The sequence below is a fragment of the Anomalospiza imberbis genome, chromosome 28 (assembly GCF_031753505.1).
Source record: "Anomalospiza imberbis isolate Cuckoo-Finch-1a 21T00152 chromosome 28, ASM3175350v1, whole genome shotgun sequence".
In the NCBI taxonomy this organism is placed as follows: Eukaryota; Metazoa; Chordata; class Aves; order Passeriformes; family Viduidae; genus Anomalospiza; species Anomalospiza imberbis.
The window spans coordinates 529,956-551,555 of NC_089708.1; the positions used below are offsets into that span (position 1 = coordinate 529,956).

Genomic DNA, 21,600 nt, shown 5'->3' on the forward strand with positions numbered 1-21,600 from the left:
GAAATGCAGGATTCATGTACATAAAATACAGTGTTCACTTACATGAAATGCAGTATTCACTTGCATTAAGTGCACAAAATTTGCTTTTGCAATACCACTCACTTTTAGCAGTACATCAGGTGACTGTTCCTAAATGGAACCAGTGGGCAGAGGCTTTATCATACTTTTTAATGTTGTTCTTGTTCCTCTCCTTGAATCAAACTTCCTTTTATTTTGATTGAAACATGAGCATCATCTTTTTGCTTAAAAAATGCAAAGTAGAACTGTTTTCAGTCAGCTTCTTGTACGTGAGAGGCAGAAGTGGCGGCTGATTTTTCTGAACTTTGTTTGCATTCATCTGAGCAATCCAACACAGAGTGAGGGTTAAAGGCCAGTGCTGTCTCCAAATGCACTAATTCCAGTTCTTTCTCTGTCTCCTCCCATCCTCAGGAAAATGGGAATGTCCGTGGCATCAGTGTGACATCTGTAGCAATCCTGCCGTGTCCTTCTGTGAGTTTTGCCCCCATTCCTTCTGTAAGGATCACGAGAAGGGAGCCCTGGTGCCATCGGCACTGGACGGCCGCCTCTGCTGCTCCGCACACGACCCCAAATCTCCTGTGGCACCCGAGTACTGGAGCAAGATCAAGTGCAAATTGGAAGCACAGAATGCTGTGGAAGAGGCAAAGGAGTGAATTTGGTTAAAAACAAACACGAGAGGGGAGAAGAGGGGCAGCAGGCGATGAACTCAGAGTTTGCAATGCCACACTCGGCTTTGTCCTCGGAGCCGTCACGTGTGAGCTGGAATTGGGACCATTGACCTGAGAGAGAAGGACCAGGCAGTGGTGTTTGGTTTTTATTGTTTGGTCTTTCTTTTACCCTTGAATGTGCTACAGCAGCTCTTACTGTTGGAAACCAGGAGCGTCTTGGCCTTTGAAGAAAACCGTAAACCTTTTGACAGTGAAAAGAATATTCTGTTTAAAATAATGTTCTTTGAGTGTAGAAAGCAAAGCATAGCCACATATTTATTTATTTAATTTTGAAAGGGTGTTGAAGATCTGGCTTTGATCAGTCATCGTGTCTTTAAAAACAAAACAGCGAAGCCAACGTAACTTTTGTGTCTAGTTTATGGAAAGAGCAAAGCCTCTCCCCTCTGTAACTGAGATGCCAAACAGACAGGTGTGGGTGTCAGACCAGGTGACTCTGAAATGCCTCTGTTCCAGTACTTATTGTTAAAGGCATTGGAGAAGGTAGGTTTTCTCTCATGTTTACTTATGAATATTATTGTGAAGGTTTTCCTGTGAGAAATCAGGTGTGTGACTTCTGGGAAGTGCTCGTAACACAAGGTCTGGCAGTGGGGAAGAAATGGTGGTGCCTTGCTCCAGAGCTGTCTTGGGTATTTGCAGGCATGCAAAAATTCAGAGTTTATTTGCACAGCGGTCATTTCTTTATCCCACCCATTTTGGAAACCCCTCCCAGGCAGGAGAGGCTCCCAGCCCTCAGTCAGAGCTGAAGGCAGTCCTGCCAGTGGGTTCCTCATCTGGTTTGGTGGCAGTTACTGAGTGTGAGTCTTCAGTCCTGCCTTCTCAGGCTCCCCTTGGCTTCAGGGAGGCTTGGGCACGTGGGGGACCTGACCCATGTGCATGTTGGTTTCGATGGAATGTTAAGATATTTTTGTTAAGAGAGATCTTCTAACTTTAATCTTCATTGTTAATGGAGCTGAGGAACATCTCAGCACTTCCTCAACGAACAGGGTATTTTGTGTCTGGGTAAGGGCCATATCCCAGCAGCCAGCTGATGCCTCAGGAGATGGTTCTGTCTTGGATTTCCTCCGTTAATCAGAGAGACAGACTCCTTCAGTGAGGCTTTCAAAGTGGCTCATGTTGGCTCTTGTTCCAGAATTTTTTTAGAAAACCTATATTACTCCATGTTTTTGTGCAAGGAGCCACGGGGCACTGGTGTCCCCAGGCTGGAGCTAGTTTTGGTGACTCTTCCCCCCAGCCCACGATCTCACCAAGCACTGTCTCTGCCCCCACCCTGGTATAGCGAGTACTTCTGACTTGTGTGCTGATAACAGCTACTCCCTGCCAGCCTTTGGTCGTGGGTACTGAAAATAATCAAATGTTGCTGGTATCTGGCTGAACTGAGCCTTGGAATTAAGAGCCTTGTCTCTGGAAAACTGCTTACACAAACCTGTGGGAACACGGAGACTTCTCAGATCAAGAAAAAGTCTGTGTGGAATTTAGAACCTGTCTTGCCTCTGCCTGGTGTCCTTCTCATCCTCAAATTGATGTACAGGGGGAGTTTTCTGTGTGTGCGGTGGTAGAGTGGTAGATACACTACAGTCCCTGAGCAGCTGCTGTGCCATGGACTCGGCCCAGAGCACGTGCCCACGCCTCCCTTGGGGTGACAGACCCCACGGGTGTCTGCAGCACTCCTGGGGCAGCAGCTCTTGGGATCCCTGAAGCACTTCCTGCTGTGGGCCATGCTCCAGTGAGGGTCCGACACTAACCCTGCTGGAAAGCAGTGCTGGATTTTGGTATTTTTAAAGGAAAAAAAAGGTACAAAAAGGATTTTATTTTTCTTAATGTTTTCTGTGGGAAATGTCTCTTTTTAAGCTCTTAATGAGGATGTTTAACCTTCTCAGAAATTCCAAACACAGCTCTTGCTACTGTGTCTGTAGGGCCTGAGGTGTTGACTTTATATTGTTTATTAGGCTTGATAATATTCAGTGATTTTCTCTGAAGTCAGAGCATTCTGATATTGCAGCTATCAGCTGATATATATATATATATATATATATATGTGTATATGTGTGTATATATATATATATATATCAGATATGTTGCGTGCTGCTGTGTGAGTGCACCGACCTGCTCCATTCATTCCGTGTCCATGGTGACCTGCTGAACAGAGGGATGTGTGGTGTGGCAGCACCAGGACACCCTGGGAGCATTGGATGGGAGCCACAGACTGTCAGGGGCCACCTTGGCCATGCCACAGAGCTGTGCCAGGGCACAGGACACAGGGAGGGCACAGAAGGCTTCAGACTTCTATTTTAAAAGTTCTTAAAAATGCTGTGATGAAGGCTGCTGCTCCTCTTGTGCCACTCGATGTCTTGGTTCACTTTGTGTTCAGACTTCTTAGAGATGCTTCTTTTTTCCACCAAAAAGTGATTCATAGCAGCCAACAGCTGGGCTTGGACTCAGAAGGGAAAACAGGAGAGGTTGTTCAGTTTGTGAACAAAACTCTGAACTGAAGAGAAGGTGAGCCTTTCAAAAAGCTTTAACATTGTTAGATGAGAGCAGGCCACTTCAGAGGATCTTGGTGACTGCAGGGGCTGTTCTGGGTGCCAGGCTTAGATGTTAAAATGTACATTTTCACCATGTCTTTGTAAACTGAGTAACCAGAATGTAGTTGCTTAGTGCAGTTCCTTTGTAAGGAAAAGATTGCACAGCTGTTCTGATGGATTGGCTTCAGCAGAGTGGGAGGCAGCTGCTGAATTAATTTGTGTGGGCTCCAAATTAAGGAATCTTGGATAGTTGGGTCATTTCATGCTGAGACCTAGGGGAAATCCACAAAACTGGTGATTTTGGTGGAGAATTGCAGTGTGCTGTCCCAGCACATTGTTGTTCCTTCACGGGAACACACCGGCATGTTTTTCTCTTAGTTTCATGTTAAATTTTTGGGGTGGCCTCACACGTCTGGTGACCTCCTGCCTCCAGCTCTGCCACCTGGGCAGTGCCTGAGCTGCCCTGCCCAGGGAACAGGGTTTGTGGTTTACTGGAGCTTTTCCTCTGCAGCTGCACCGGGGCACAGTGCAGGCACCCTGCAGCCCGTGGCCAGATGAATCTAGAAGCAGGAATTCCACGATTCTGTGATTCCAGTGGTGCAGAGGCCGGCTCCACCATTCCTGAACACATGGTGCAAGCATTAGCTGCTGTAGCTGTCAGATTATTGTATAGACTTGTCCTGTCCTAGGCTGTTGAAGGCGTTTGCAGCTCAGGAAGGAAATTTCATGGGCAAATCACCTTCTCTGGTCACCACATGGTCTTGGAGAATCAGTTCAAATGGAGTAATAGGGCTGGAACGTGGATTTTTGGCCTTTCTTCTAAAAAAAACCCCCTTATTTTATCTTAATTTCAGGATAGAATGGGAAAGACACAATTACTAGACATAATTATCAATGAGCATAAAATCTGTATATATTGAAACTTTACAGAATTATGTGGGCGGGGAGGGGGGAGGGTGGGATGGGGGTGTCCGACGCTGGTACGGAGAAGTCACTTTAACATGGAAACCTCTGCCTCATTGAATTCAGGGTTTAATGTACTTGAAGCTCTGCGGTTCCTTTTACAGCTTTTTTATTTATACATGATTTTTTTGTATACTGCATTGAAAATGTCCTTGACTTCCCCCAAGCTCCTTCCTGCTCCCGCTGTACAGTGGATCCATGGCAAACGGGAGGGTTTGGGAGCAGCTGTCTCGGAGGTGTGTGCTCGCCAGGTGTTGCGTGGGAGACGGCGACCTTGGGGCACTGCTGTCCCTTTGCTTCCCATTCCCATCAGCTTTCCCCACCATTTCTCTTTGTGTAGCAAAAAACATTTGCACTTACGATGCACTCCTACACGTTGGATGTATTCCCAGTGTTGTTCTGAGGGAAAAAGGAGAAAAAGAAAAAGGCAGAACAGGAAGAAAAGAAAAGTTGTTCCCTGTGATACTGTATTTCCGAGTGAGCAGCTCAGGTCTGTGTTCCCCTGGGAGGGGTCTTGCTGCTCCAGAGCGGGAGGTAGGGAGCTGGAACTGTGCTTTGTGTAGGGGATTTCTGTGATTAATGTGAATAAAAAAGGGAAAACGTGTGAATTTGCCAAAGCCATTTACCACTCCCTGTGCCCCGGGGCTGTGCCCTCCTGTGCCACCTCCAGGGGCCGGCAGCTGCCGGGGTCCCTCTGGAGATCCCGGCTGTGTGGGGTCCCGGGGAGCCCCCCACCCTGCAGTTCTCTCTCGCTTTTGGGTCATAACCAGACTGGATGAACCCCTACGCTCCCTGTCCCAGGTGGATCTGTATCTCATTTTGGTGTCACTTTTCCAACAAGCCAGCGGCGCTGCCGCAGCCCCCGGGGTGATCCTGTCCCGTCGGAGCCGGGGGCTGGGGGTTTGCATTCGGGGTGCTGTGAGGACCCCAGCCCCTTTGTCTCCACGCGAGTGATGTTGCACAACACAGATCCCCGCGGATCCGTCTCCATCCCCACGTGCTCTGTAAGATGGACCTTTGTAGAGTCGTTATTTCTGTAGACTTTGTTTATCTGTAACAAACTTTGTAGATTCTGTGAAATGTTATTTTAACGAAATCACTCGAGTCTTTAATAGCAAGGCGTCGATATTCACCGAAGTCGGTATGGAAGAGTTTTTGGACGCAGATGCAGCCCTGGCACTACCGAGGAGTGTCTGATTCCACGGGGCATTAATGTATCATGACTTGATGTTGCCGCATAGACTTTGAGATATCCAATATTTTGGGGGGTTTGTGTTGGCCTCTGTCCTCTTGCATAGTGTGAAGCCTGTAAAGCTGGTTCCCTGTACATAGATAGCTCCTGTCCTCTAGGTAGAGCGTATCGAGACTTGCCTGTAATATTTTAGCTTCTTACTGACTGTGTGTGATGGTAGAACATATAATTTTTGTACATTCTATTTACTGAGATGTTGCCTTTTTTATTTTATTTTACAAATACTCTGGAATTCCGATGTGGTTTTTTTTGGATTTTGGCTTGGGTTTTTTTTTTTTTGGTTTTTTTTTTTTTTTTTTTGTTTTGGTTTTTTTTTTTTTTTTTTTTTTTTTGGTTTTTTTTTTCTTTTTTTTATCTATTTTTTTTTTCCCTTTTGCTTTTCCGTGAGGATTCCTTTGGAAAGGTTTTTAATGACATTCCACTGATCTGAAATTTTTTGCTTGAGGTTGACTTCAATAAATCGTTCTGAATGTTCCAATGATGAGATGAGTCAGTTCCGTCTCGGGGCGGGGCGGGGGGATAACGGGACTCCCGGCTGCGGGCCCTCCTCCGGGCGGGCCGCGCTCGCCCCGCCCCGGCGGCTCCGCGGGCGGGCAGTGGCCATGCGGCGAGCGGAGCTGGCGGCCGAGGCCGCGCTGCGGGCGCTGCTCCTCGCCACCTTCGGGTGGGTGCGGGACCCCCGCCCGCCGCCCCGCCCCGCCCGCCGCAGCGCTCATGTGCTCGTCTCGTTCCAGGATCCTGGAGTTCCTGCCGCCCTTCCAGCGCGTGCTGCAGCCCGAGGAGATGTGGCTCTACAAAAGCCCCTACGTTGAAGTGGACCACGTCCCCACGGTCTTCATGTTTGTAAGTTCAGTGGGTTCCTGAAGTGGTTTGGGTCGGAAGGGACCTTAAAAGATCATTTCGTCCCTCCCACTACGGGGGATGCCCCCCTTCCACCAGACAAAGCCCTACATAATCTGTCTGTGAACAGTTCCGGGGCTGGAGCATCCACACATTCTCTGGGCAGCCCGTGCCAGTGTTTCCTGCATTTACTTTGATTTATTCTCGAATTGCCAGCTCTCCTTTTAAAGCAAAGCTGCTGGCTAAAGGCTTGTACTGCAATACCTGCAGCTCCTAGTGCACGTTGCAGAAAGTGCAGGATATCGTATCCTTGTGGATAAATAGCTGCAGGGAGGGGCTGTGAGGATGGAGCCCAGCTCTGCTCAATGGGGCGAGAGCCTCAAGCTGGACCATGGACATTTCCACCTGAACAGGAGGAAGAGCTTTCCTCTGTGGGTGACTGAGCAGTTACACAGGCTGTCCAGACAGTGGGAGTCTCCTCACCTGGAGATACTCATAATCCATCTGGTCACAGTCCTGGGTGATGTGCTCTGAGGACCCTGAGCAGAGGGGTTGGACTTGATGGTCCCAACCCCAGTGAATCCCTTTCTACCCCTCCTGTGAGATTAGTACCAACTAGGCCAATATACATATAGTGATCTTTGTCGTATTTTGAGGCTTTACCATCCAGGGTTGCCTTTGGGATTTGAAGCTCATAAAGAGATGAGGACTTTGCACTGTTGTCCAAAATCCATTCCACGTCTAACTTACTGGGCACATGGAAGATAGCACAGCTCTTGCTATCAGGGAATGTTTTCCTTGCAAGCAGCTATTTTTAGCAGGGATTTATTATCATTTTATTGTCAAATGTTTTCCCAACGGCTCTAGGCTTGGTTAGAGGAGTTTGACTAACTCTGTGTTGGAGTTCCAGGAGAGAGCAGTGTGTCAGAGGGATTGGCTCCCTCTGTCACAGGGGTGAGGCGAAGGGCTGTGGCTCCTGAGTTGGCAAATGGCAGGTGGGATTTCCTGCAAGAGGTGGCCGCTAAACATTAAGGACAAAACCTCGGGATAGCATTTGGAACAGGCGGTGTAAAGCAGGACGTGTGCCAGAGCTCAGGTGGGAGCAGACTCCATGGGAGCCTGGCAGTGGTGAGGGTGTCCCAGGGTGAAATCCCCGGGGGCTGAGATGGGGATGGTGATAACTGTCTGCTCTGAATCAGCAGCTGCTGTGGTTTTGCTGACAGAGCTCGGGTGCTGCTGACAGAGCGCTAATGCTGGGGCTTGCTCGCAGGGAGGGGAGAGCTGAGGTGCTGTGCCTAGGGACACCCCCAACAAGCAGCCAGAGCAGCACTCTGCCAGGAGAGCTGTCTGAGAACCAAAGGATGTGCTGGGCTGATCAGGGCCTGCTGCAAATCCAGCTGGTGGGGGATTGTGTTCTGATGGAACTGCAGCGATTGCAGAGGACAGATTGCTGCTTGCCTTTGGGAAGGGAAGTGTACTCAGAGTCTTCTTGAGTAACTGCTCTTGTGATCTGGTGAGAACTTAAAGCTGCTTCACTGACACCTAAAATTCTCCCTGTGTTGTGCAGTTCATCGCATTTCTGTCTCCCTTGTTGCTCATCATCCTGGCGAGGCTGTTCATGGGCGCTGACCACGAGGACACGAGGGAAGCCTGCCTTGGTGAGCTCCTCCTTGTTCCAGGGAAAGGCAGCTTGAGCCCTGCCCATGCCTGAACATGCTGCACTCTCAGGTGGGGATGATGCTGATGTGACCCTTTTGCTCTCTCTCAGCTGCCAGCCTTGCTCTTGCCCTGAACGGGGTTTTCACAAATGCCCTGAAGCTCGCAGTGGGGAGGTGAGGACTGGCTGGTTCCCAGCTGCGCCGCGGGGCAGGCAGGTCTGCAATAGCCACATCAGGGCCAGGAGCTGAACTTGGACATGCTCAGCCTGGAAAGAATGTGGTTTTTTCTAGCTGCAAAGACAATTTAGAAATAGAAAAAACGCTGGGGAGCTGCTGTCTTAGGCCATCACTCAGATGGGCTCACGTAGGCCCAGGCCGGGGAGGATCGCGTTGGCACGGGCAGCTCCCTGTGCTCACTGCTGCCCCGCGGGTGCTGGCAGTGCCCACGCAGGGGGGCCCTGAGCTCCACTTCCCTGTCCCAGGCCACGGCCTGACTTCTTCCACCGCTGCTTCCCGGACGGCCGAGCCAACGCCGAGCTGGTGTGCACGGGAGACGCCCGCAGGGTGACCGAGGGCCGCAAGAGCTTCCCCAGCGGACACTCTTCCTGTGAGTCTGCCACGTCTCCTTCCTGCTGCAGCCCTGGGCAGCGAGCTCTGGGGGGCAGGACCCGTGGGGAGGGCAGCTTGGATTTGCTTTCCTGCACCCCACAGCTTTGGCTGCATTCTGAGGGGGACTCGGGTTTCCCTCTGCAAAGCAGTGGGGTGAGAAATGTGGTCCAAAGCTGTCTGCAACCCCAGAAGGAGGGATGTGTGCCAGGTAGCAGCTTCTAGGATCCATCACTCCCAGCTGGTACTTCCTTGGCTCACAGGCAGGCACCTCTGACAGCCCTTCCACTGCAGCAGCAGAGGGTGAAGGTCTGGCAGCAAAGCCTGAATATTCTGAACCGACATTGTTCTGTTCTCTTCCAGTTGCCTTCGCTGGTCTTGCCTTCTCTGCCTTCTACGTGGCAGGGAAGCTGCACAGCTTCGTTCCAGGCCAGGGGGGCCGGGCCCTGCGCTTCTGTGCCTTCCTCTTCCCCCTCTTCCTGGCTACCCTCATCGCCGTGTCCCGCACCTGTGACTACAAGCACCACTGGGAAGGTGGGTGAGCAGCTGCTGGTGCACCTGGGTGGGGCTCGGCAGGTGCCCTGAGCAGGGCACTCCAGGCACGGGGGGGCTGTGGTGCCACAGAAGTGTTCAGAGCCCCAAACAGCAAGTTGGGTTTTTTTTTCTCCTCCAGTGGCAATTTTGCTGCCTCCTGCAGGGAACTGCTGCCTTCCTCTGTGGTTTTGAAATACATACCAAGCTTGGGTTTACAGCCAAGTCAGGTTATGGATCTAGCAGAAAAGCTGCTGCTGAGGAATTGATCACGAGGCTTGGGAGGGTGAAGGACCATTAACTTTTCTCTGGTCTTGCCCACAGATGTGTTGGTTGGCTCAGTGATGGGCTTGGTGCTCGCATACCTGTGCTACAGGCAGTACTACCCTCCCCTGACAGACCCCACGTGCCACAAACCATCTCTGGCCAAGCCCAAACCGCTGCCAGCGCACGAGGAGAAGCCTCCAGCTCCCAGCTTCCACATGAACATCTAGTGCCAGGCTCTTCCTGCCTGCTCCCTGGATGCCAGGGCAGGGCGAGGCTTGGGGGAGGCTGCTCAGGAGAAGTGAGGATGAACCCCTGGGCAAGAGTTCCCTGCCGAGCTGGTGAGTTTCCTGCCCTGGCCCTTGTGTTGCTTCATCTCATTGAATTTTGTAGGCCACCCTCTCTTCAGGCCCACTGTGAAGCAAGGGAGGCACTCGGGCTGCCAACCTGCACAAAGACAGTTGGGGTGTGAACACAAACTGGGAAAATGCGACAACCCAGTGTGCTCAGTCTGGTGGGAGTTCTTGTGTCCAGTCCAGGAAGCACCACTGGCCACCTCCCTGCAGTCCAGCCGAGCTGTCCCAGCCCTTCTCCTGGGAAATGAAGTGCAGGACCTGCCAACTTTGAGCTTTTCTAATTTCCCAAATAAAGGAGTTTAATTTTTGTAATGAGCTGTGGTACTAAAACTTTATTTCAAGGTTTGGGTTGTTGCTTTATAAGCCGTTTCCTCTGGTGTCTGCAGGGCTTTCTGGTGGGTGCTCTTTCCTTGCAGCTTTAGTAGTTTCAAGGAGAGATGACAGCAGAAAATGAAATGGTGTCTGGGAGCTTCCCTGCACCTGTGTGAGAGCATCCTGCACAGGTGCTCATTTCCTTGCCTATGGTCTGTCAGACAAGGAAGGGCAGAGTGCTGCTGAGATCCAGGGCCTGCTGCCTCGCAGGAGCTCTGGGAGCAGTTGTTTGTCACTGGTCCCTTCAAGGACAGGTTTCAAGTGTGTGTACATGCAAACAGCACAGGTGATGCTGCAGCAGAGCAAGGCAGGTGAGTCAGTAATGAAACACCACCCCATCAGCTGCAGTTTGGACCCTCTATAACTCTGCAGCTTCAATAGTTACAGAAATAGCTTCACTTTCCCCTAAAACTGCACATGTGAATTTTATAGCCCTTCCCTCTCCCCTCAGACATGCACACACCACAGTCATCTATGTATTTATTTTGGCTTTTACTGGAAAAGACATTAAATAACATTTAAAATGTATTTAATTTTTTTTTAACAAAGTGCATAACTTAAAAAGCTGATCATTAGTGTCCCATGTTAAGACTGTTCCTTTTCCTACTCCCATGAGACCTTAGCCAGCAGTTAGGTGCTGACCAAGCAGCTTGGCTGTTCCTGCAGTCAGGTAAAGAACAGCTTCTGTTCCTTGGGAGGGGAGGAGGGATGGAGGCTGCAAACAAAACCCTACCAATAGTGCAAATAACAGACAATGGAGAAAAAACAAACCAACAGGCTGTGGGGGAAAAAAGGCTCCTTACCCCATGCAGGGCAAAAGTCAGCAGGAGGGAAAGTGGTTTGGCTCTTCCAAAGGCTGCACAGCAACACCTCACACAGCACTGGAGCTCCAGCCCAGGCACTGAGCCAGCCCAGGGGCTTTGGTGCCCAGGGCAGGATCACAGAGGCTCTCCAGCCCTCCCCCCTCAGAAAAGACCTTGAAGGCAGGTGCAGTCTGAGCTGCCTACAGAGCTGGTGTCATTCCTGCAGTGTGCAGACCCTGCTGGATCTGGGCTCCACCTTCACTGGCTGCGTTTTGTACATTTAAAGCTAAACAAGGAGGGGAGCGTGGCAGGCACAGATCTCTGTGCTCACCTGCCAGCCCCGTGGCACAGCAGCACTGCTCCGTGTCCCTGCAGGGCTCAGAGGGCTCGCCTTGCCTGCCACTGCCAGCAGCAGCTGCTGTTCCCCGGGCTGGCTGGAGCTGGAGGGGAAGCTTTCCTTAGAGCAGGCGCAGCGGGGCACTGGCGGGGCAGATGCCCTTGGTTTGCAGGCTGGGCTGGGTGGGGGTGCTGAGCTGCCCCCAGCAGCACACCACAGCAGGAGCAGCACGAGCATGCTGCTCTCACGGGGTGCTTCACGGGGCAGCCCTGTCTGGCACAGCCCGAGGGTGCACAAGCGTGCAGCAGCAGTGCAGGGCTGAGGGTGCCCGCTGCACAGCCCTGCCGGCTCGCCAGCAGTGCAGGGCTGAGGGTGCCCGCTGCACAGCTCTGCCGGCTCGGCAGCAGTGCAGGGCTGAGGGTGCCCGCTGCACAGCTCTGCCGGCTCGGCAGCAGTGCAGGGCTGAGGGTGCCCGCTGCACAGCCCTGCCGGCTCGGCAGCAGCCTGTGCGTGCCCTGGGCTCTTCGCCTCCCGGGCCTGCAGTGCTGGTGTGGGGGTTTGTGTTAGCAGTCAGCAATCTCCCTTGCTCCAAGGCTCTGCAGCTCTTCCCACACTGTGTGTTTAAGGCTTTTTCTCCTCGAGGTCCCGGGCTGCGAGCGTCCTCACCGACCAAGGTGCAGGCTCAGGGCCTGGCTGGGCTCTGAGCCCGGACAGCTCGTCTGCTGCAGTGCTGGAGGAGCTGGTGTGGGGACTCACAGGGTGCAGGGTTAAAAGTACACGTTGCCACAGGGAGTCACTGTACAGGCGTTGTGTGTGTTTGAGCAGAAGTGGTTTTCCTTGATAGTTTTTCACCCTACCCAAAATGGAAGAAAATCCATCCTTATCTCCAGGCAGCAGCAAGTACTTGGGAAGCAGCATGCAGGACACGGCAGCAGAGGAGAGAGGAAGGCAGAGAAGAGATCTGGACTTTCCTGGTGAGTACGCTGTGGGACTGGACCTGAGAAAGCAAAAGGAGAACACAGGAATAGCTGCAGCCAGAATCCAGCCCCCCGGGCCCTCCTTGGTTCTCTCCTCATGTCTGATCATGCTTGTGTGCAGGGAAGAGGAAAGAAGCCAAAGGTGCTGACAAGCCAAAGAAGAAAGCTGACACAGGTTCCCTGCCTTAGATAAAGGATATTAGTCCCTCAAACCAACCAGATCTCCTCTGAGGTGTCCTAGGAAATCCAGTAGGGATTTAGGCAGAGGTGACTTACAGCCAGAACAGCACAGGTGGGTCACTGGCTTCCTGGTAAAGGCTGATCCAGTGTGATGCCTTGTGTCTGGTAGATCTCCTTCAGAACCAGCAGAACAGTGTCCTCTGACTCCCTGCAGGGGAGCAAAGGGAATCAGAAGGGAATGCTTCCCTGCACTCTGTCAGGCCATCTGTGATGGCTGGGGTAGATGCAGTGCTCTGCAATGCAGGCAGCACAAGGAGAACCACAAGTCTCCTTCCTCTGTCCGTGCCCACCCTCTGTGTGTCACAGACAGGAGAAGACCTTCTTGCCTTTATCAGCTGAGGCTTTTCTTACTACACTGCCTTTGAAACTGATGTCATTCTGCTTCCACCACACGTAAATTTGAAGCCCTGAGCATTACACAGACACTTACCAGTAGCAGAGATGCCCCTGGAGTGCAAACAAGTACTCGTTGAAGCTCTCTATTGGCTTCTCCTGCAGCACGTAGTCGATGCGGTTCCCTCCGTTCAGCCTCCCCACGTTGATTGGGGGGGCCTCTTCCTTCACTGCTGCCACAGGCTCCTCTGGCTTTGTGTCTGCAGGAAGGCAGAGCAGCATGGCTCACCCTCAGGGCACCAGCAGCCATGACAACACAACAGCAGGGCCCTGCCCTCCCTTCACCCCTCTGCAGCTCACACAGGGGAGAGGCAGCTGAAGTGCAAGGGACACCCAGAGGAGGGGGACGGGCTTAAAACGTGGTGTGGTGTGCTGAGACCCTCCCCCAGAAAACCCCTTCATCAGGTGCTAACAGGGGAAGGCCACAGCATTTGGGGACAGCCAGGTGTCTCCACAGCCCAAAGGTGATCCCTCTCCTGGGCACAGGTGATGGGCAGTGTGGCTGTGGGAGTGCAGGCACGCTGCTTCACGGGCAGCTCCCAAGGCTGCATCCCTGGCTGCCCCCAGCCCCCACCACCGACCTGGCTGCTTCTCAGTGCCAGCCTCTGCCTCGGCCTCGGCCTCGGAGCTCCCTGCCTCCAGGGCCGGCACGGGAGCGCGGGTGAAGGACTGCCAGGCCACCCGCAGGGAGCCCAGCAGGTTGTTCTTCAGGTCCACGCTCATGCGAGTCAGCCCTTCCTTCAGCTCTGCAAGGCAGGAGGGGGGTGGCTGTGGGGTTGGGGGCTGCAGCAGCAGCCCTGGGCCAGGGGACAGGGGCTGCCTGTGCCATACCCAGGTGCATCCTCTTCCTGCCCTTGTGGTGGGGCAGCAGCATGGGCTCAAACTCCAGCTCTGGGACAATCATGGGCTCGATCCGATACGCCACCGGGTCAAACTGCACACGAGAGGGGGACAGTGGCCAGGGCTCGTGCTCCACGTGTCTCACGCAGGACAGCTCTGGTTCTTATACCTACGGGGTGGAAGATGTTGAAGAAGCCTTTGCAGGTGGGCAGGCTGTAGTTTGGGTCGATCCGCTTCACTCCTCGCACTGTGAGGAACATCCCGATGGGAGAGCCAAAGGCAAAGAAGATCGTGGGCTTGTAGTTCAGCTGGGGGTAGTTTGCCGACACCTGGGAGAGGGGGATGTTCAGATTTGTTCATGGGACAATCCCTTTGCTGGTGTCACAAGGGCTTTGGGGTGCAGCCAGAGCTCAGCTGTTACCTGTCCCAAGCCAACGTCCCGGTACTGGCAGCTCCTGCCGTCCTCGGAGCTGTCCCCGTGCTGGGACGGGGACCCTGGCTCAGCTCCACGTTCACCGTGCCCAGGAGCTGCTGAGCTCTGATCCTGCAGCAGCACAAAGGAGTCCTTGTGTCAGAGGGATGGCATGGCATGCATGGCATGGTATGGCATGGCATGGCATGGGCTCAAGCCATGCGGAAAACAAACCTTCATCTCTGTCTCGGAGCTGATGTAATGGAGTATTTTCATTCTTGGCCCTAAAGGAATTCCCATTTCTTTCAGGTTTTTCTCTGTGCACAAGAACTGGAAAATAAGCAAAGCTGGTGTTAGTCCAGGAGCAGAGGTGTGGTGAGGTGTCTGTTCTATGGGACTGTGTTCCTCCTCAGAGATGGTTCATGTGTGACTCAGTACCAGAAGATGTGCAGTGGTGGGGAAGAAAAGCAAAGAGCCAGTAAAACAGGGGAACTTCTCACCAGCGCCTGCCTGTCCATTTTCTCCTTCTCAAAAACATCACAATACTCAGACAGCTCCAGCGTCTTCAGGATTTCTTTTACTTCCTCAATACCCCCCATGCTTGAGGTTGTCCTGGACCCCTGTGAACAGATCCAGAAGGGATCATGCTTTCTGCTCACCAGTTTATTCCTGTGCACGCTGTGTCCTCTCCCCATCCCCATGCAGCTGCAGGAGGGAGGGGACGGTGGCCTCCCATACCTGTGCACAGTGCTCGTCCTCCTCAGGATCAGCCTTCTGGTTCGTCAGGAGATCAAACAAAATGAGTGACCCTAGAAACCAGGCACGGGCAGAGCATCAGCATCTGCAGGGAAAGAGCCCGAGCCACCTCCTTTTTGGGATGGTAGAGCTGCACCCTGGGCTTTTTTACACACAGATAATGACAGGACAAGGGACAATGGCTTTAAACTGACAGAGGACAGGCTAGATTAGATGGCAGGAATAAATTATTTACTCAGTGGTGAAGCACTGGCACAGGCTGCCCAGAGAAGCTGTGGCTGCCGCACCCCTGGAAGCTGGGACAGGGCTTGGAGCAACCTGGTCTCGTGGCAGGTGTCCCTCGTAACCAGAGCACCTGTGGCTGTGCCCCCCGCGCTCTCTGGCACGCCGCGGGCGAGCCCTCACCCAGGCTGTGCCCCGCCATGGACACCCCGCCCGTGAAGTGCGGGTTCCGCTGCAGGAAGAGCCGGTGCAGGCGGTTCATCTCCGAGGCCACCGTGTCCACGATGGTCTGGCAATAGGTGGAGCTGTTGTAGAAGAACACGTCCAGGATGGTGTCGTTGATGAAGTGACGCAGGCGGTTGATGCTGGGCAGCGTGATCCGCTCCAGGTCACTGCGGGGAAAGGACGCAGGGGCTGCAGCTGGGGAAGCCACGGAACCCCACCCTGTTCTAAGGCAAGGACGAGTTCAGAGGAGGATTGACACAGTCTCCAACGAGGTGTGTTGTAATCCAGACCCTCAGCTTATGCCCAGAATGAAGGCAAAGCACAGCCTGTGCTCTTACATTCCAAGAATAAAGAGCCTGCCCTTTCTTCCCCAGGAGCCTGGTCTGCTTTCTGCCCTTGCTGGGGCACTGCAGAGCAGTGCTGCAGTGCAGGAACTGGGTACTCAGTTCTCAGAGGCTTTAGCAAGGTGTGGATGTCCACGGTCCCTCCCGAGATCAGCCAGGGAAGGCAGAAGCCCCTGTTCTCAGGATGCTGATGGGAGCGGGTGCCTGCTGTGTGCTGGAGAATGGCAGAGGGGAGGTGCTCTGGGGGTCCCTGTCTGTCCTGCTCACCCCTACCCTAAAAACTCACAGCTTTCCCTTTGCTTTTCCAGCAGAAGAGTGGAGCTTCCGGGGCAGGAGGCTGCCTGTGCCCCTTGGCATCCCCCCGGCCCTGGGGCAGGGGCTGACACTTACACGTCCACGCCAGTGGAGTGCAGGGAGCTGTGCCAGTTCACAGGCAGGAACTCCACCCGCCCGACCTGCTGCTGCTCCTGGGCCTTCCTGAAGTGTGCTTGCAGCATGCTGAGGGAGACGTTCCTGAAATCATTCACTGCAGAACAGAAGATCTCTCAGGGAGATGCACCAGGCTCTGGGGCCAGCCTGTGGCACCAACACCGCTTAATACGATGAAAGATCATTACGGGGAAATCCCACCGGGGTCTTTAATCTGCTGCTGCTCCCCTAAGCCCCCGAACCTTTAACTACAGATCAGGGGAGGCTCCATGTCCTGCCACGTGTGTTTACTGGATTTTGCTGCCCCATCTGTACCTCCTTCACAGGGGCAGGGCTTTAATCTGCCAGCCAGGATAAGAAACTTCTAGAAATTTATAAAAAATGTATGAAATAACTTTTAGAAATTTACAAAAAATAACTCTGTCGTGAAGCAAAACTGACGATCAGCAGCTGCCTAAACCCTTCCAGAAGGTGGGATCTGGTGGTCAGCGAGCGTGTCGTTCGCCCTGCCCCCAGTCAGCAGGTGTGGCCGTGCAGCCTCTCAGGGCTGGGAGGGTTTTGAGCCGGGCCCAGGTGAGGCTCCCCCCCAGCTCGGCACCTACCGCACTGCACGATGCTGCGGAAGCGGATGTCGCAGGCGGGGCCGATGCCGTGCACCACGAACACCAGGTGGTCGATCTGCAGCGGCTCTCCTGGGGAGGGGAGGGCAGCTCAGGGCACAGCTGCTGAGGAGACAGCGCCCAGCAGGGACCAGAGCTGCTGGAGGCACCCCCGTGCAGGGCTGCAGCCTCCCACCCTCACCTCAGCCCAAGAAAAGCCTGGTCAGTGCCTGATTTACACCTCAAGGCTGATAGGATTTCTCACGATTCCTAGTTCTGCTCAGTTCAGCTGCCCTGGATCTGGACCATCCCAGGACAGTAGAGGAAGGGGTGGTGGCTCGTCCCCACTGCCCTTCACCCCTGCCCAGCCGTGGGGATTGTTCAGCACAGGGAGGTGCAGGATCAGGAGGTCTCAGTGCAGCTGCCCCATGCCAGCCCACTCTGACAAGCCCCACGGAGCTGCATCTCCCAGGCAGGCCCCAGGTGGAGTCAGGGCTTGTTCTCTACTTCCCACACACCTTAGATTGCGTGCGTGCCTTCCTGAGGGCAGGCACCCTTGGAAAATGGAGCAACTGTCCCATGTCCTCACAGGGACAAGTCCTGAGGCCTGACTGGGAGCTCAGGGCAGCTGGGAGGGGACAGAGCTGACACTTGGCTGCAGAGATGGGGACAGCATGTGCCCCAGAGAGTCACCAGCACAAAGGTAAGTGATCAACCACTGTGTCCCTAGCAGAGAAAGAAACTCCCCTCCTGTACAAATCGAGACCTCAGGGGTCATTTCAGGCACTGCAGAGCTCCCAGAGCTCTGTCTCTGCACAGGAGCTGGAAGCTCACCACCCTTCCCTGGATCTGCAGCTCACTGGGGTTGGGGTTTGGGAGGTTTCTGAAACCATTGGGATCCTTTTGGCACAAAATGTTTTGACGTGCACTTCACTTAAAGGATCATGGGAGCTTCCTCCAGTCTTTGTGAGTGATCAGGCTGGAAAACTCTGCACGGGGTTTTGGATGGGTGGAGGGGAGAAGCAGGCTCACCGCTGGGGATCTCCACAGCGATGTTGTCCACTCCTCTCTTCACAGTCCGGGGCCGGCCTTGTTCCGTGGGGGTGGACACCCAGTCGTCGGAGCTGGCAACGGGATGGTAGTGAACCATCAGCTTGGGAACAAGAAGAGCCTGTCAGTGACCCAGGAGCAGGACAGCCACAGCAGCTGCCGGGCGACACGGGCTGGTACCAGACTGTGCTGGGCCCAGCCCTTTGCCCACAGAGGTGCTGGAAAGAAATGTGAAGCTGTTGGCAGGCTTAGCTGCCATTGCCCTCTCCTCTGGCACAGGCAGGTGAGTGGAATGGCTTTGGGACAAACCCATTTGAAGGGAGCAGCACAAAGAGACCCAAGGGTCTCACTGGTCACCACAGAGACCACCCAGCCCTGCTCACCTTTGGGTTGTGCAGGATAATGACTTCTCTGTTGGGGGACTCCAGCTTCTTCTTCCACTCACCCAGGGTCACGGCAATCATGTAAGCTTCCTACAGAAGAGAACACCCACTGTGAGTCAGCTGGAAGTGTGCCCATCAATGTTCAACCTCTTGGGACATTCCCCACCCAATTTTCAGACTCTCTTATCAATACTCTGCAAAAGAAGCAGAGAAATCAGCTGGAGGAGCAGCAGGGTCATCCCAGGATCACCTGCTGAGAGTGTTCAAGAGCTCCCTGCTTTGAAGCAGCAGCATCAGACTTCCCCATCCCCTTAGAACTGGTTTTGGTACGTCAGAATAGAGATTATTGCAAAGATGGGTATTTTTATACGTCTGCCTATACATCTCTACATTTGCATCATCCCAAAGGAAAGCCACTTTCAGGTGTGGTGGAAGGATGCACCGAGGCCAGATGAGGGCAGGGGAAGGGGAGGCCACAGCAGAGCTCACAGTTACATCAATCAGCTGCAGGAATGCCGTGCCAAAGCCTCTTTGGAGTTCATGTCCTCGGGCCTGACTGTGGCCTTGTACGGGGTTTGGGACATCAGAGGCAGTGTGTGATGAGGGGAACAGGAAAGGTGTGTTTACCTCCAGCTCCTCACTGAAGGACTCCGAATAGGGAATGAACTTATTGTCCTTGTCCCCCTTGTAGAACCAGGTGCAGCGCCGCACTTCGGCCGCCTCCTCCTCCCAGTACACGGCCACGCGCTGCCGCGCCTGCAGGTGCACGTCGTACCTGCCCCCCGAGGTGGGCACCACCACGCCATCCTGCTCCTTCCCTGTGGGAACAGCGCCTGCAGTCAATCCTGACAGGCCTGGAATGGCAGGTTCCCAGAGGCTGGAGCACCACAGCTGGGCAGGTCAGAGCCACCACGGCAGCAGATGCCAATGTCCTCCGTAGCCAAGTTCAGAGAGCGCTGATGGGGTGAGACCCCCCGAGTCAGACTTCCCCCAGAGGCAGAAGGTAAGATGAAAACATTACACTACACTGTCCTTCTCTCCAGCTCAGGCACATGCTCAAGTGGCCTCTCCCTGACTGGCCTGGAGGGTAAAAGCGAAACTGAGGCCCTGGGAAGTACATTGTGTGACAGTGGGGGTGCCCCAGGGTCTCCTGTCTCTCAGGTGTTCTTCTGCAAAACAGAGAACTCTCGACAGACCCCAATACAGACCTCAAACTGTGAATTTCGCTGCCTTTTGGGTCTGCCTGTGGGCTGGGCTGGTGGCATAGCACCCCGTGCCAGGCTGGGCCAGGCAGCAGCACCGGGGATGGGCAGCACAGCCTCTAATCCGAAACTTCCTGGGCAAGGGAGGACGGGAGCCAATCCTTGGGCAATCAGAGCTCTGCCTGTGGCAGCAGCAGGTGGCACCGATGGTGACATTTGGCACACAAGGGCCTCAGCACAGGGCTTGGAGCTGACCTCCAATCCTTGCTCTCACAGCAGGCACAGTTCCGTGCTGTGGGGACTCTCCTAGCGTAATTCCTGCCATCCTGGCAGCGTTCTCCCCGCCTCGCCAGAGGATGCTTTGCAGTATGATTATATATAATTTAGAGCAGTATCAGTTGAATGGGGTCAGACCATTTGATGCATCCGAACAGCTCAGTTATTGGGAGTAGGCACATGGCCAAAAAAGCCCCAGTTTAAGATTCCTCGAGGGAAAACCTAGCATGCCAGGCGGAAGCCGTGGGTGTACAGGGAATTTTTCCCTGGTATCCAAGCACACACCTGATGCTCCCCCGACGGCCTCAGCAGGCCCATTCCTTAGGGTGATTCAAGAGCGGGGACGCGGGATGTAGAAGCAGAACCGCGGCGGTGGGAGCTGGGGCCGGCGGTGCCGCGGGACCCCCGGCCCGTGCCGCCCTACCTGCGCCGTGCGCCTCCTCCAGCCGCTCCGAGTCCTGCGCGCTGAACGGCACCCAGCGCTCCCGCGTGTCCGTGACCTTGCAGTAGAACCAGTGCGGCACCACGGCCTCGTACCGCCCGCCGGGCTCCGGCTCCGGGGGCTCGGCGGCGGCCGGGGGCGGCCGCGGCGGCTCCTGCGCCGCCATGGGGAGGCTGCGGGGCGAGCCGGGAGCGCCGCCGCTCCCGCCGCCACCGGGGGCTCCGCGGGTCGCGCCCTGCGCCGCGGGAACCCGGCCCGAGCGGCCCCGAGCGGCCCCGCTGCCCCGGCGGCTGCTGCAGCGCGGCCCGGCCCGGCCCGGCCGGCAGCGCAGGCTCCGCTCCGGCCCCGGCGACCGCCCAGCCCGGGGCGGTGCTGCCCGCGGCCCGCCCCCGCCGTCACGGCCGGGGAGGAGCGGGCATTGCCCGCAATCCCTGCCCGCAGTCCCTGCCCGCAGTCCCAGCTGGAGCTCCTGCCTGCACCCCTGCCCCTGATCCCCGCCCGCAGCCTCTGCCCTCAACCCCTCTCCGCAGCCCTGCGACTGCTGCCCGCCATCCCTGCCCGTGTTCCCTGCCCCGATCCCTCCCTGTGACCCCTGCCCCTGATCCTTCCCTGTGAGCCCTGCCCCTGTTCCCTGCCCTCGGCAGTGGCCCGGGTGGGGGTGATGCTGGCCCCCAGCGGGATGCGGGGCACTGGGGTGCGGGGAAATAGCCACCCCCGTGCCAGCTGCGGCAGGAACAAACACTCCAGCATGGGGTGATTGCAACAGAAACCACGCGGTGCTGATTTAATGTTTGTTTTTCAGTCCCTCTGTGACACTTTAGCCTCTGTGGTGATTGAGAAACTCCAGCACTGCTGGAGAAGAAACGGGCAACCCCAGAGTAAGAGTTTGGTTTCTGTAGAGATGAGCCCAGCGATAAACAGAGACAGACTTTCTAATTTGGGGGTTGTGATGTGGGTGGATGCTGCAAGTGGATGCTGCAAGATAAACCAGTTGCCAGGAGCTGCTATCCCAGCGCTCACCGTGGCACAGCAGGGATTGATGAGGAAAACAGGAGGGTCAGGAGTGCTCAGTTCCCCAGTTCTGCAGCTGGGGCCCATGCAGAGCCTGCAGCAGTCGATGCTGACACAGCTCCTGTCCGTGTCACACCGTCTCCACTCGGATCATCCGGCCGAGCTATGATGCACTCTGGTCCTGTGTGGAGGAGGCAGCAGGTAGGGATGGGTTACAGCAGAGCTTCCTGCAGGCTGAGGTGTGGGATGTGTGCCTGATCCCTGATCCCAGCTCACCTTTGGGGGAAACACACAAAAGCCACCCAGGGATGCTGGAGTGTCACAGGCAGCCACGCCGTCCCACGGAGCTGTGGGATCCCCACGCCCTGCAATGATAACCTGCCATTTCAGCCCACTTCTTCACGTTCTCTCGTGGGCTTTTCTCTGGGGATTTACATAACCCTCCGGCAAGGAGGCAGGGACAAGCAATATTGTTCAGGAATGTGCTACCTGGATGGTTTCAGCTGATGGGGGAAGGGGTGGCACTCATGGGGGCTTCACCAGCACAGT

At 54.8% G+C, this 21,600-nt stretch overlaps 3 protein-coding genes across 7 annotated transcripts in view; 2 read left to right on the forward strand and 1 right to left on the reverse strand.

The window, feature by feature from the left end:
• NSD3 (nuclear receptor binding SET domain protein 3) overlaps window positions 1-5,964 on the forward strand; it is a 36,547-nt gene extending 30,583 nt beyond the window's left edge. For all 4 annotated transcript variants that reach the window (XM_068174637.1, XM_068174639.1, XM_068174638.1 and 1 more), the window contains one exon: window positions 430-5,964. In XM_068174637.1, coding sequence (XP_068030738.1) covers window positions 430-671 — 242 coding nt within the window. In that variant the 3' untranslated portion in view covers window positions 672-5,964. The remainder of the gene's footprint in view (window positions 1-429) is intronic.
• Window positions 1,090-10,050, forward strand: PLPP5 (phospholipid phosphatase 5). Of its 2 annotated transcripts, none has more exons than XM_068174672.1 (7): window positions 1,090-1,226; window positions 6,218-6,326; window positions 7,891-7,981; window positions 8,092-8,155; window positions 8,464-8,588; window positions 8,951-9,121; window positions 9,443-10,050. In XM_068174672.1, the coding sequence occupies exons 2-7, from the start codon at window positions 6,267-6,269 to the stop codon at window positions 9,610-9,612; spliced, it is 681 nt and encodes a 226-aa protein (XP_068030773.1). In that variant the 5' UTR covers window positions 1,090-1,226; window positions 6,218-6,266; the 3' UTR covers window positions 9,613-10,050. The 2 variants fall into 2 exon arrangements, with proteins under 2 accessions (XP_068030773.1, XP_068030772.1); XM_068174671.1 differs by lacking the exon at window positions 1,090-1,226 and adding an exon at window positions 6,020-6,147.
• A 527-nt stretch (window positions 10,051-10,577) lies between these two features.
• DDHD2 (DDHD domain containing 2) lies at window positions 10,578-20,233 on the reverse strand. The gene is made up of 17 exons (XM_068174651.1): window positions 20,023-20,233; window positions 18,748-18,938; window positions 18,121-18,210; window positions 17,720-17,840; window positions 16,691-16,780; window positions 16,050-16,185; window positions 15,274-15,482; window positions 14,851-14,921; window positions 14,613-14,732; window positions 14,347-14,442; window positions 14,122-14,244; window positions 13,874-14,029; window positions 13,692-13,794; window positions 13,442-13,606; window positions 12,898-13,060; window positions 12,504-12,615; window positions 10,578-12,247 (listed from the first exon to the last, which is right to left on the reverse strand). Exons 1-16 carry the CDS (start codon window positions 20,204-20,206, stop codon window positions 12,525-12,527), a joined length of 2,109 nt encoding a protein of 702 aa, XP_068030752.1. The 5' UTR covers window positions 20,207-20,233; the 3' UTR covers window positions 10,578-12,247; window positions 12,504-12,524.
• Between the last annotated feature and the right edge of the window lie 1,367 nt (window positions 20,234-21,600).

Coding starts and splice junctions, on each gene's coding strand:
- PLPP5 (XM_068174671.1), top strand. CDS start 6,086: ATGCGGCGAGCGGAGCTGGCGGCCGAGGCCGCGCTGCGGGCGCTGCTC. Junction 6,327..7,890: donor TCCCCACGGTCTTCATGTTT/GTAAGTTCAGTG, acceptor TGTGTTGTGCAG/TTCATCGCATTTCTGTCTCC. Junction 7,982..8,091: donor CACGAGGGAAGCCTGCCTTG/GTGAGCTCCTCC, acceptor GCTCTCTCTCAG/CTGCCAGCCTTGCTCTTGCC.
- DDHD2 (XM_068174651.1), bottom strand. CDS start 20,206: ATGGCGGCGCAGGAGCCGCCGCGGCCGCCCCCGGCCGCCGCCGAGCCC. Junction 18,211..18,747: donor CCTTCAGTGAGGAGCTGGAG/GTAAACACACCT, acceptor TCTCTTCTGTAG/GAAGCTTACATGATTGCCGT. Junction 13,795..13,873: donor TCTTCAACATCTTCCACCCC/GTAGGTATAAGA, acceptor TCTCGTGTGCAG/TTTGACCCGGTGGCGTATCG.